This window comes from Zea mays, chromosome 1 (genome assembly GCF_902167145.1).
Source record: "Zea mays cultivar B73 chromosome 1, Zm-B73-REFERENCE-NAM-5.0, whole genome shotgun sequence".
In the NCBI taxonomy this organism is placed as follows: domain Eukaryota; kingdom Viridiplantae; phylum Streptophyta; class Magnoliopsida; order Poales; family Poaceae; genus Zea; species Zea mays.
Genome location: NC_050096.1, coordinates 231,221,251 through 231,235,438, shown reverse-complemented (window position 1 = coordinate 231,235,438; position 14,188 = coordinate 231,221,251). Strand labels below are relative to the sequence as shown.

Below are 14,188 nucleotides of genomic sequence, written 5' to 3'. Positions count from 1 at the left end.
ATATCAACTATCAATTTTTTATCTACTAACAATTACTCGTGGACCCACAGCACAGTGTTTAGGGGGATAAACAGTGACACGCTAGATCTGGGGGGGAGAGAATGAGGCCGGCGTGTAGGGGCGCTGTAGGGGGCACCGCTGCGGCCGTAGAATGCCCCCTACAGGCGGCATGCAAGGGGAGGGGGCTGCCCAGGGAGCAACGTTGCAGTTAGTCTAATACTCTCATCTAGTGTGACAATATCAAGTGACGGATGCATTTTCTCGGGTGACGTGCTCACTGTAGATTCTATTAGGCTAGCTCCAGCAAGACACTCTAAAGGGTTCTGTACCCTAAATATAGAGGACCAAATGGTCCTCTATGCCCTCCAGCAGCGTCCTCTAAACGGTCCTCTAAATATAGAGGACGCTGCTGGATTCTCTACATATAGAGAAACTCTAAACGGTCCTCTATCCATTTGAATACTTTAAATAACCGGTTTAGCAAAACTAAAATATGTACAATACATTTGAGAGTATAACAAATACGTATGTACAAAAAATAAAAATAAAAAATGTCTCTAATATAGATATTTGAGTATAGAGGACGTGATTTAGAGGACGTTGTTGGAAAGTAATGAGATATAGAGGATGAAATCTTTTAGAGGAGACTGTAAAGTACAGATATAGAGGATAGATATAGAGGACGTTGCTGGAGACAGCCTTATCGGGAGGAAACCAAAAACCAAAGTACCAAACGCAGCCTTATCAATCAAATACACCGAAGCATGTTCATACTCTTTCACGTAGATCTTTGAATTCCTGCTATTGTTAAGAGGAAAATGCATTTTGCAGCACCATTACACATTTACACACAACACGCCACTGAACTGAACTGGTTATTAAGGGGGTGTTTGAGTCAAAATTTGCTGGATCATATAATCTGACAGATTATAATTTTAAACAAACACCCTCTAAGGGCTAGTTTGGGACTCTTTTTTTCCCAAGAGATTCCTATTTTCTCAAGATAAAATGAAATAATTTCCCTTTAAAAATAAAAATCTCTTAGAAAAATGGGAAAATGGGTTTTCTAAACTAGCCCTAAGGCTATCTCCAATAGATCCTCTATCTCATCCCTTATTTAAAATTACACTCTACAAACAGTGTCAAAAAGTGTCATCTACAGTTTTGTGTCCTCTATTTTACACTGACTGCCGGAGACACTCTAAAGTCTCATAATTCCGGCGGACAAAATTTGATTGGATTTGATTCCTACTCGTACAAGGATACGCCAACTGGAACCGATGAAGCTGCATCTGTGGTTCAGGGCTTGTGCACTGCTGAATACCCATGCGCGTGCTCATTGTGCATTGGAGCGGTGACATACAGAACAACAGAAGCGCCAAGCAGTAGGATCACAAGAGCTGTGAAGTTCACCAGCAGAGCTTCCGAGCTGTACCTGCCGAGGCCGGCAGCCTGAAGGAAGGTGAGCTTCTCCAGGAACCCCAGCTCTGAAGCAAGCAGTGCCAGTATGTAGACAACAAGTCCAGCGCGAGTGTGCCATGGGAGCATTCTGCGCCGGACTGTTGGCGAAGCACCAGGGAAGAAGAAGGTAGCAACGCCAAATAGCCACTGAAATATGAAACCAATGCATTAAGGCTCAAGTTCATTCTGAACTGGTCCTTGTACATAAAAATAAACGCCTTATAAATAATAATGGCAGAAAAATCAGTTACCCCCCTATACCAAACAAAAAACACCACCGTCGCGAGCGAGGTCAGGACACTGCATGCTTACAAAGCTCAGCTGAAAGGAAAGGAGAACAATTTATAGATGTTTGGTTTGCATACTACATTGCGATGCTAAAAGAGTAAAAGTTAGGTTGGCCATATTATATATTTCATTCTCATTTAATATTTCCATTGCAAATTTTGAACAAATTATTCCGACAAATACTCAGATAGCACTATAGCAGTGCAAGGCTTGCACCGAGTGGAAAAGCACTATTGTCATGAACAAAGCAACATGTCGATCACACTTACATTGCTACAGATGTCAAAAGGTTTTCTATGACCCTCATAGATCACGATGGGGATTCATTAGTACATCTAGGGAAGAGATAAACTGAGACAAGTCTTCCCCGCATAAATACCGACCCAGTGACTCAAGGAGACAACTTACACCATTGCACCATGCCTGCCCTTCTTGTAGTTCACAATGTTACAAAAATTAAAAGGGTTTGTGTGTCTCACCTGTATACCGTACAGGCAGATAGTTCCAAGTCCAACCCACGAATGCAAGCTGTACAGATTATCAATTCCACTTTCATTGTGGAACTTGAAGGCAGCATATATCCCAACAGAACCCAGGAAGAGTGCAACAGCATGAAGAAGCATGTGAACCATCTTGTTTGTATCATGACTCCATGGCCATATTTTGTAGCTCATTATGGCTGCAGACAAATGGCAACAGCTTGGTCCTAAATGTCCAATACGGCCAATAATGAAAAATCATCAAGAAAAGAAAAAAGAACTTGTACTATACCTTCGCTCCCTAGGATGATGAATCCTATTAGCATAAGCACAGGATGCACCTGCACAGATCTGGCTTATTACATTAGGACATTTTAGATAGAACCTTATCCTTCATAAGGGGGAAAAATTGCAAGCCGTGATACCATATACGTCTAAGGAACCTTTCTGTTGAAATTAAAACTAGGGATTCCCTAACCAATGAATGATTTCTAGTTCTTGAGTTCCTATTGATGCGACTAAAATGATCTAGGGATTGTTTTCGTTTGGCAGTAACTGCTTTGGGCGATCTGGGGAGTCAGTAAGATGGCGCAGAAAAAAATTGTAAACTCTGTAACTGAGATTCTGTACAAAATAATTCACTTATGCAGAAATGGAGTATTCTGTGAGCAAACATGGTCAGCTGGGGCTAGAAAGGAATGAGCAAGATGTAACGGCACTTCCTTTTTTTTTGAAACGAACAAGCATGAGATCTGCCCGTTGTATTAAAAAGAGGAAAGGCCCCGGGCAAAGTACTGATGGAATAAGTCTTGAGCATCTAGAGGACAACCTGCTTTTGACTGTCCTCTGTAGTCCTTTAGCATCTAGAGGACAGCTTGACTGTCCTCTGTAGTCTCTTTAGCATCTAGAGGACAGCAGTCGCTTTTTGACTGTCCTCCGTAGTCGCTTTAGCATCTAGAGGACAACAGTCGCTTTTGACTGTCCTCCGTAGTCTCTTTAGCATCTAGAGGACAATCCTGTTGTGTAGTGTGTGTGAGAAGGTGTGGTAGTGCAGCCCCTAAGGCTATAAATATGTGTCCCCAACCCCTCTAAGGGTATGGCATTGTGTAGTGTTTGAGGAAATAAACAGAAAAATTGCCTCAACTCATAGTGTCATCCTCTTGATGAGAGTTAGAGTCCCTCTACTTACAATTGGTATCAGAGCCAAACTATCCTGTAGCCTAAACATCTCTTGCCCATCTCCTTCCCGCGCCTCTCCCCACACTCAGTCGGCAGCAAGAGCTCCAACTGTTCCTTCCTCTCCTGTTCAGACGAGCAACCTTTCGTCTGAGACAGCCTCTTCCACACGCAGCGACCCCTCACTAGCCCACCATGTCCCTATGCTCGGTCACTTCGAGTGCGCGGCGCCAGCAGGAAGCCGAGGTCGCCGTGGCACAAGAACGAGAGCGAGCAGCAGCAGCGGCTGCAGCGACAGCGGCGAGGGCAGCACGGCTGGCGGCAGCGGAACTGACAGCAGCGAGAGCGGAAGTAGAAGCAGCGGAGGCGGCGGATGCTGCACGTGCGGCGGCAGCAGAGCTCGAGGTTCTGCGCGGCAGTAGAGCTGGCAGCTCTGCTTCTGTCGACGACAACACCGATGAAGAGCTCAGGCTGGCGAGGGAAGCAGCGCGAGAGCAGGCTGCACAGTGGGCAGCCGCGCACCCCCATGGGGGCGCGCGTGGCGGCAGCCCAGATAGGCGCCGACGCGCTGACGGCGCTCTGGGCGAGGGCGCACGCGGCGGCAGCCCAGACGGACGTAGACGCGCCGGCGGTGCTCCCGGCGGTGGCGACCGGGTCGACGGAGATCGCGGCCTCTACAGGCGGCGCGACTCTCCCTCCCCGGATCGGTACCATGGTCGCCGCATGGCCCAGGCCATTGTCAGGGACATCGGTCCCGGCGGTGGGTGGCCTACCCTCACCAAGACCAACTACATCGAGTGGGCCGCGGTGATGAGGGTACGGCTCCAGGTTCGCCAAATGTGGGAAGCAGTTCGGTACGGCGACGTCGACTACCACGAGGATCGGCGGGCGTTGGATGCCCTCATTGCTGCAGTCCCGTCCGAGATGCAGTTTTCGCTTTCCCAGAAGCGGACTGCCAAGGAGGCCTGGGACGCCATCGCTGCGACCCGCATCGGCAGCGACCGTGCCCGCAAGACCACACTGCAGGCACTTCGCAAGGAGTGGGAGAATCTGGCCTTCAAGCCAGGTGAGGATGTTGATGACTTTGCTCTCCGCCTCAACACTCTGTTGCAGAAGATGGTGCAGTTCGGCGACGACACCTACGATGAGGAGAGAGCTGTTGAGAAGCTCTTCCGTTGCATCCCCGAGAAGTACAAGCAGATCGCTCGCTCGATCGAGTCTCTGCTAGACCTCTCCACGATGACGATCGAAGAGGCGATAGGTCGTCTCAAGGTGGTCGACGGCGACGAACCACAGGCTCCCTCTGGCCCTATCACTATTGGCGGGAAGCTACATCTCACTCGGGAGCAGTGGGAGGCCTGCCAGGGTGACCAGAAGAAGGGGGAGTCCTCCTCGACACGAGGCCGCAAACGCGGCAAGCCGCGCAAGGCGCGTGGAGGCGCCCAGGCCGGGGCGCGAGGACATGCTGAGGGCGGTGCCCGTGGAGGTGCCCAAGGCGGCGCCGTCGGCAACAAGAAGCCGGTACGAAACGACGGCTGTCACAACTGTGGCAAGCTTGGCCACTGGGCCAGGGACTGTCGGCAGCCACGACGTGGTCAGGCCAACGTCGCACAGGCGGAGGCGGAGGAGGAGGCCCTGCTCCTGGCACATGCAAGCATCGAGATATCTCCAGCGGCACCAGCCGCAGCGGCACTCCTCCACCTTGATGAGTCGAAAGCACGCGCTTTCCTCGGCGACGACTCCAACAAGGACATGATCGAAGGGTGGTGCCTCGACACCGGCGCCACTCATCACATGACCGGCCGACGGGAGTTCTTCACCAAGCTTGACTCTAGCGTCCGAGGCTCCGTCAAGTTTGGGGACGCCTCCGGCGTAGAGATCAAGGGCGCCGGCTCAGTCGTCTTCACCACCGCATCTGGTGAGCACAGGCTGCTCACCGGAGTCTACTACATCCCCGCATTGAGGAACTCTATCATCAGCTTGGGACAGCTGGATGAGAATGGTTCGCGCGTGGAGGTCGAGCACGGAGTCATGAGGATCTGGGACCCCTCTCGTCGCCTTCTTGCCAAGGTACGCAGGAGTCCAAATCGGCTATACATCCTCAATGTGAAGGTGGCACAACCTTGCTGCCTTGCTGCTCGTCGAGACGACGGGGCATGGCAGTGGCACGAGCGCTTCGGGCACCTTAACTTCGAGGCCCTGAAGCGGCTCAGTGCCAAGGAGATGGTACGAGGCCTGTCGTGCCTTAACCATGTGGAGCAATTCTGCGATGTCTGCGTGTTGACAAAGCAGAGACGGCTCCCCTTTCCCCAACAGTCGAGCTTCCGAGCCAAGGAGAGGCTCGAGCTCGTGCATGGGGACTTGTGTGGCCCGGTGACACCAGCCACACCAGGAGGACGACGCTACTTCTTGCTGCTCGTCGACGATCTCTCCCGCTACATGTGGGTGATGATCCTTGGCAGCAAGGGAGAGGCTGCGAACGCCATCAGGCGTGTGCAGGTCGCTGCGGAGGCGGAGTGCGGCCGCAAGCTGCGCGTGCTGCGCACCGACAACGGCGGCGAATTCACGGCGGCTGAGTTCGCGTCGTACTGCGCGGATGAGGGCGTTCTGCGCCACTACTCCGCGTCGTACAGCCCGCAGCAGAACGGCGTCGTCGAGCGGCGCAACCAGACGGTTGTGGGGATGGCTCGGGCTCTCCTCAAGCAGAGAGGAATGCCAGCTGTCTTCTGGGGAGAGGCGGTGGTGACAGCGGTCTACATCCTCAACCGCTCGCCCACCAAGGCACTCAACGGGATGACACCGTACGAGGCTTGGCATGGGCGCAAGCCGACGGTCTCTCACCTACGGGTCTTCGGCTGCCTCGCGTTCACCAAGGAGCTTGGCCACATCGGCAAGCTCGACGACAGGAGCACCCCGGGGGTGTTCATTGGCTACGCGGAGGGCTCGAAGGCCTACCGCATCCTTGACCCAGGAACACAGCGTGTGCGCACGGCGCGCGACGTAGTGTTCGACGAAGGGCGAGGATGGGCGTGAGACAAGGCGGTGGACGACGACACGACTCCGACGTACGACGACTTCACCATCGAGTACGTCCACTTTGAGGGAGCTGGGGGAGTAGGCAATTCTTCTCCGAGCAGGTCTACCCCAGCCCCCAAGTCTCCACCGACTCCAGCGCCACGCTCTCCAGCTCCGGCTACAACGAGCTCTTCACCACCACGCGCTCCAGCCACGACTCCGGCTACACCGAGCTCTTCGCCACCACGTACTCCAGCACCGACGGTACCCTCTCCGGGAACGTCCTCTCCGACACCAGCTCGTGTCGAGCACGACCCAGTGGAGCTCGTGACCCCGCTCTCCCGCGACGAGGAGCGCGTCGACGCGTGCTACGACGGCGAGTCGTTGCGGCATCGAAGGGTGGAGGGCCTTCTCATCGACCCGTCGGTGCCGGGCCCTGCGTCTCGCATTCTGGCAGGAGAGTTGCATCTTGCATGTGACGACGGTGAGCCTCGGTCTTTCGCGGAGGCTGAGAAACATGCGGCTTGGCGTGCCGCGATGCAGTCGGAGATGGACGCGGTTGAGACGAACCGCACTTGGGAGCTCGCTGATCTCCCTCATGGTCATCGCGCGATCACCCTTAAGTGGGTGTTCAAACTGAAGAGGGATGAAGCCGGCGCCATCGTCAAGCATAAGGCTCGCTTGGTGGCACGCGGTTTCTTGCAGCAGGAGGGGATCGACTTCGACGATGCCTTCGCCCCTGTAGCACGGATGGAATCCGTGCGATTCCTCCTCGCGCTGGCAGCCCTGAAGGGCTGGCATGTTCATCACATGGATGTCAAGTCGGCGTTTCTTAACGGCGACTTAAAGGAGGAGGTCTATGTACACCAGCCGCCAGGTTTTGCGATCCCTAGCAAGGAGGGCAAGGTGTTGCGCCTGCACAAGGCTCTCTATGGCCTGCGACAGGCACCGAGGGCGTGGAATGCCAAGCTGGATTCCACGCTCAAAGGAATGGGTTTCACGCCAAGCCCGCACGAGGCGGCCATCTATCGGCGGGGCAATGGAGGAAGTGCCCTGCTGGTGGGTGTCTACGTCGACGACTTGGTGATCACCGGCGCCAAGGATGCAGAGGTGGCAGCGTTCAAGGAAGAGATGAAGGCCATCTTCCAAATGAGTGACCTGGGGCATCTCTCCTTCTACCTGGGGATTGAGGTGCATCAGGGAGACTCCAGGATCACACTTCGCCAGACCGCCTACGCCAAGCGCATTGTTGAGCTGGCTGGGCTCACCGACTGCAACCCAGCTCTCACTCCGATGGAGGAGAGGCTGAAGTTGAGTCACGACAGCACGACGGAGGAGGTGGATGCTACACAGTACCGGCGTCTTGTGGGGAGCCTTCGCTACCTCGTCCACACACGGCCTGACTTGGCATACTCCGTCGGCTACGTTAGTCGGTTCTTGCAGCGACCGACGACGGAGCATGAGCAGACTGTGAAGAGGATCATCCGCTATGTTGCGGGGACTCTCGACCACGGTCTCTACTACCCGAGGTGCCCTTGGGAGGCACACCTTGTCGGGTACAGCGACAGCGACCACGCCGGTGACATCGACACTAGCAAGAGCACAAGCGGGATCCTCTTCTTCCTCGGCAAGTGCCTCATTAGCTGGCAGTCGGTCAAGCAGCAGGTGGTGGCCATGTCCAGTTGCGAGGCCGAGTACATAGCGGCGTCCACTGCTTCGACTCAGGCTCTCTGGCTGGCTCGACTGCTCGGTGATCTCCTCGGGAGAGACACTGGAGCGGTGGAACTCAGGGTGGACAGCCAGTCCGCTCTGGCATTGGCCAAGAACTCCGTGTTCCATGAACGGAGCAAGCACATCCGGCTGGGACACCACTTCATCCGAGATTGCTTGGCAGAAGGGAGCATCAAGGCGCGCTACATCAACACCAAGGATCAGCTTGCAGACCTGCTCACCAAGCCCCTTGGGAAGATCAAGTTTGTTGAGCTTTGCTCCAGGTCCGGGATGGCCCAACTTTCTCACAAGACGACGCCCAAAACTTAGGGGGAGAATGATGGAATAAGTCTTGAGCATCTAGAGGACAACCTGCTTTTGACTGTCCTCTGTAGTCCTTTAGCATCTAGAGGACAGCTTGACTGTCCTCTGTAGTCTCTTTAGCATCTAGAGGACAGCAGTCGCTTTTTGACTATCCTCTGTAGTCGCTTTAGCATCTAGAGGACAACAGTCGCTTTTGACTGTCCTCCATAGTCTCTTTAGCATCTAGAGGACAATCCTGTTGTGTAGTGTGTGTGAGAAGGTGTGGTAGTGCAGCCCCTAGGGCTATAAATATGTGTCCCCAACCCCTCTAAGGATATGGCATTGTGTAGTGTTTGAGGAAATAAACAGAAAAATTGCCTCAACTCATAGTGTCATCCTCTTGATGAGAGTTAGAGTCTCTCTACTTACAAGTACAATGTACACATGAAAACAGCAACACAACCGCCAGCGGCAATCAATGAGGACGGGCCAGCAGACTAGCTAAATGTTTAGCCTCTGCCAACATCCAGGTCGAGGCCTCCACCTTAATTGAGCCTAGCACCTGCTGGTAGCTGTGTTGCTTTTTATAAAAAATCCTCACATTCCTTTGAACTCTCAGTACGTGTTGTGATCACATAGCTGTGCTCAGTGCCGAAGACGGGAGAGGGGGACATAGCCCCCTGCACATCATTGTATTAAAGGTAGAAAACGGACAATGCCGGATCCATGTCTCGGGTTTTTGTGAAAGTAAAACAGCCTTGCCTAATAATTTACTGCTGTCCTAATTGCCATTGTGCTACGGCACCAGCCCTAAATTAGACCTTTCCTTTGCTCCATGATGTCCTGGAAAACACTCTGGACCTCAGGATTCATGCTTCCCGCATACTTCATCTAAACTCTAGTGTACATATACTTTTCCCGAGCTAAATTAATTGGCAATTAATATATGGCCCCTTCTATCTATTTAGAATATGATTACTAGTTGGCTCCCTGTCTACATTTTCTAGCCCCAGTTTTATTTTGTTTATGTGCTCTGTTGCTTCGCTGCAAACTGGTGCCCCCAGCAGTTTGGTTGTAAAACAAATCATATGCTTTCAATAAAAGTAGGTAGCAAACTTTGGTTAAAAGGAGACCTAATGGGTCTCCGTCCTTGAGGATGACTCCCTCCCAACCTTGCTCCCTCCACCCCCACGCCAACATGAACCCCAGCCCGCTGGCCGCCACTACGGCACTGGCAGGGGCCAAGCTATATTCACTTTAAGGGGTGCATCTGCAACCCCCTAAAACACAAAACTAGTTATAATTATCTTATTTTCACCTTATATGCACCCATAAGGCAATTGCACCCTCCTCAATTTTGCTCTAGCTTCACCACTGGGCACTGGCGGACACCAAAGGCTCCTGCGCAACTGCTGCTTTAGGTAAAGTGCCTTCCTCCCCCTCTTGCCACTCACCCCCCCCCCCCCCTTCTTCCCTGTGGGGTCTCTAGGCCGGTCCAAGGCAATGAGGTGGTCCAAGATGACTCTGATTGCCTAGACTCAGACCACGAAGCGAATAAAAGAGTGCTGGAGGCTCCCACATGAGCGGGATCAAGGGAAAGGATAAACCAATGCAAGCTTTCTCCCGCAAATACAAAGAAGCTTGTTCGAACCAGCAACCCAGTAACTCAGTGAAACAGTTCTCACCACCGCACCAAGACCACGAGGCGAAAGTTAGAGTAAATAGAAATAGTACCATATTGTCTACCCATGTGGGGTGTTAGTCCTATGTACCCTATATAATTAGCCCATGAGGCTCAATGCAATACATCCATCCAATTACGCCAATTCTAATATCGTACATGGTACCGCGAATGAAGCCGGCGATGATGGCCTCCCATCGGCTAGCAACGCTCCTGACAACAGTGCCACCCCACGTTCTCCTCCCTCGGTCGCCTTGCCTAGTGGGCGGTTCAAATTATGATTTGATGGGCCTGGATCTGGTACTCAACCTGTTTCTTCTACAGAGTTGTCAGAGTTGTAAGACAGATGGTCCTAGATCCTATACTCCCTGGGCGGAGTTGGTATGGGCAACTACTCCTGCAGAACCTTCTATCACTGCTAGAACACGAGGGAATGAGGGCCATGACAAGAACTATCACTTCGACCACGTCACACAACCAGAAGACGACACCGAGGGCGAGGGCATGATGCCTGCATAGCTGAGGGTGTTGAGACAACTCTAAGTGAACCTTGCTCCAAAGGAAGCCGCCTGACGCTTGTCCGACAAGAAGTTCAGAAGAAGATGAGGACACCGCTACAAGTCAACCATCCAAGCAGAGGGTGCCCTGCAACCAAGCATGTCGAGCCACATTAGGCGTCTAGTGGCGCAAGAGCTGGCGCACGTCTCGGCCTCAAAACACAATGAGGTCCTGCTCATGCGAAGGATGGGCCTAATAGGTATGCACTCATTGAGCTCACTTGCGGCCAAGAAATTCTACGATGACATCTTCACGATGCCCATAACCCCATCTCACATTGCAGCAATGGACACACTATTCCTGGCTGGCAACACCTCCACTACCATGATGGCTTGAACTTCAAACAAGTCACCAAGGTTGTAGGTTCTAATGGATAACGTATTCATCCTATCTTGGAACATACCTATCCTATGGCTACAAAAGATCGATCAAGAGCGAGAATGGAGCAAGCTATCAATCCAAATCAAACCCCATGTACAGGCTTTCTTCAGTTTGTCCATGTATACAATGGTGGGTAATGTCAGGAACACCTTATTCTGGAAAGACAAATGGATGAACAACAACTACATGTTAGATATCACGTCGTGCTTATCCCAATTGGTGTCTAGAAGGGTGAGGTCCAGGCAGACTGCTTGCGACGTCTTACAAGATAGATGTTGGGTGCGAAAAATCACGGGAGGCCTCTTGGTGCACGCAGTTGCCAAGTACCTACGCTAAATGACCTACCAGACAAATCGGTGTGGCGACAGACTACAAATGGCACCTAATCCACGAGGTCTACATACAAATTACTACATTCGAGATCCATCCGCCTGTGAGGGAGGGAACAACCTAATCCAGAAGACATGGGTGCCCCTGTGAGTCAAGATCTTCCTTTGGCTCACCTTTTGCCTGCGGCACTAGATAGCGAATCGACGAGCGAGACACGGCCTTGACTCTAGAGAACACCACTTCCTTGGCACCCACGCACCAGTATCAATAGACCACATCATTGTCTCATGCCCCTTTACCCTCCAGGTTTGAGAACCATCCAGGTGCTTTCCGCCACTAGTTGCCACCGCCGACGCATAGCGTCCTTGGATGGTGGCGTCATCTTCGTGGACCCTGATCCAGGACAACGGAAAAGCTTTGATTCGCTCTTCGCGCTTGTGTCGTAGCAGGTATGGAGGGAATGGAATGTGTGGTGCTTTAGGGAGTCCTCAACCACGGTGCAGGACCTATTATCGATCATCAAGACTGAAGCATATCAATAGATTCAGGCGAGAGTCGTCAGCCTTGGTAATTTAGCAACCGGATAGCCTCCTCGAGAGCTAGCTGACATGGTTGTGCAGTCACCTTGTAGCACTAACAGCTATTGCAGCAGGATGGCCAGCTTATCTGTAAAACTCTCTTCTAGCTTAATACAATGATACACAATGCTCTTGCCTATTCGAGATAGCAAAGAGAAACCAAAGGAACTTAACAATGCCGGATGGAAATCCTAACTGATATACATTTAACTCATAAAGTCCATGCGATTTTTTTAGCAGCGTTGTAACTTCAGAGGGTTTAAACTCCAATTCCCACTGGAATGTACCCTGATATACTACTTCTCGATTCAGAAACTTATGACCGAATAAGAACAATAAATATATGTCAGCCTAGCACACTCATGTTGGCGATGAACACTCCAAAGCTATAGGGGTATATATAGATTCCTAGTCTCAATTGTAGTCTAACAAACGATATCAAATTAATCAAATTGGTCAGATTAAAAATATACAGATAATTACTCTTAAGCATATAGGCAAATTTAAATTGATCAGATTATATGAGATAACAAGCGAACCAGAATCAGCATTTCACTTGTATGTCACACTTAACATAATAACATGTCATCCATCGGGTTAGGCTAGCAAGGTAAAATGGTGAAACATAACATCTAGATTCCAAACACCTGAAACCTACTTGAGCACACTACAATGCTGGATTGTCATAGGTCAGGGCCAATGGAGTCAAGTGAACAGTGATTGCAGCTATAGATGGCCAATAAACATGAGGCCCGCGAGCCCGGCACGCAGCCCGCTATTTGGGCCTGATCCGAGCCCGGCCCAACTCTATGCGGGCCTGTGCCTAGCCCAGCACGACCCGTTTCTAAACGGGCTAAGACTCGGCCCGTTTAATAAGACAAATATTACAAAAATAGCTTTATCTTCTATTTACGGTCTATCATTTATTTGTGAAATGTGTATTATTTGAAACATACATATTATTGTATTTAATTATATCCTTCCATTATGATTTATAAATGTGTTATTTTTTTAATGGTGATCTAATTTTAAATTTGATTTATGCGTTCACGAGCTCAGGTCGACACCGTGTTCATTTTCGGGCCGGACTTACCGCCTTCGCCTTGCGGGGATGGGTTCACGGAGTCGGTAATCAGATTCCAATAAAACTAAGGAGCCGGGGACCTATACCGCAATGGGATCGAATGCTACCTGTCTATCTCCACGGGAAGCGAAGGCAGGGAAGGAGTCTTACGTTGAAGATGAGGCCCTTGTTGGTGGGGGAGCCGAAGGAGAGCCCACCGCGGAAATGGACACACCACAGCAGCACGAGCACCGCCGCGGAGGCCGCAAGCAAGCGCGCCGCCTTCGCGGGCGCCGGCACGGCCATCCCTCAGGCGTTGGAGAGGGATCGGAGCTCGGAAAGCCTCGACCTGGCCCCCTTGTCAATGTCAACGGACTCGAGATAGTCAACACCGTGTCCTTGTCTGGGACCCGCGGAGAGGACGACGAGGTATATGGGCCTCGGCCTAAAAACAGCCGCATTCATATTGAGCATCAGACTAAAGTGGGCCTAAATGGTTCTAATTGACCCCTCTTAAAAACGTTGTGTCTTTTTTTTCCTCTTATAAGGACTAGTTTGGGAACCACAATTTCACAAGGGTTTTTCGTTTTTCCAAGAGAAATGTCAAAATGTTTCCCCCGCAGTACGATTTTGGTGCCTTTGAAACGACTTCAGTCTGCACAGCATAAAAACATCACTAGTTGTCAGTGTGTGCTAGCGAACGCATGTTATATTAGTTAGGGATACATACAAAGTCTTATGTCTTATACTCCCTCCATTCTTTTTTATTTATCATGTTTTAGTTTAAAAATGAACTAACGGACGACAAATATTCGAGAACGGAGGTAGTAATACATTTACATAGTATGATTATATATATCCAAAGGTTTATTTACATTCAAAATATTAAAGAGTGGACCAACAGGTGTAAGGTGGTTAAAGTTTTAGAATTATAATGCATACAAAATTATTTAAGAACTAATTGTAGCATGTTAAGATTCTAAAGTTTTTTTGGGAGGGGGAGACTTAACTATATATATGCTCATGCTAAGGAAGATATAAATCCCTTACCTTCTGTTCTTTTAAGAGGAGATTAGCGAAGGCACTTCAAGTTGCCTCTTTCCTAGTAGAAGGAAATCATTTCACATGTCTCTAAGTTATCGAAGGTGTGCATGAGATAGATTAC

At 50.8% G+C, this 14,188-nt stretch overlaps 1 protein-coding gene across 5 annotated transcripts; it reads right to left on the bottom strand.

The window, feature by feature from the left end:
- Positions 1-639: 639 nt before the first annotated feature.
- On the bottom strand, positions 640-13,503 carry LOC100216802 (uncharacterized). Of its 5 annotated transcripts, none has more exons than XM_020546940.3 (5): positions 13,195-13,503; positions 2,521-2,569; positions 2,229-2,428; positions 1,723-1,782; positions 784-1,608 (listed from the first exon to the last, which is right to left on the bottom strand). In XM_020546940.3, the coding sequence occupies exons 1-5, from the start codon at positions 13,327-13,329 to the stop codon at positions 1,300-1,302; spliced, it is 753 nt and encodes a 250-aa protein (XP_020402529.1). In that variant the 5' UTR covers positions 13,330-13,503; the 3' UTR covers positions 784-1,299. The 5 variants fall into 5 exon arrangements, with proteins under 5 accessions (NP_001136673.1, XP_020402529.1, XP_020402534.1 ...); XM_020546945.2 differs by having other exon boundaries at positions 1,713-1,782; positions 2,521-2,579; positions 13,195-13,499; XM_020546935.2 differs by having other exon boundaries at positions 2,521-2,579; positions 13,195-13,499.
- Between the last annotated feature and the right edge of the window lie 685 nt (positions 13,504-14,188).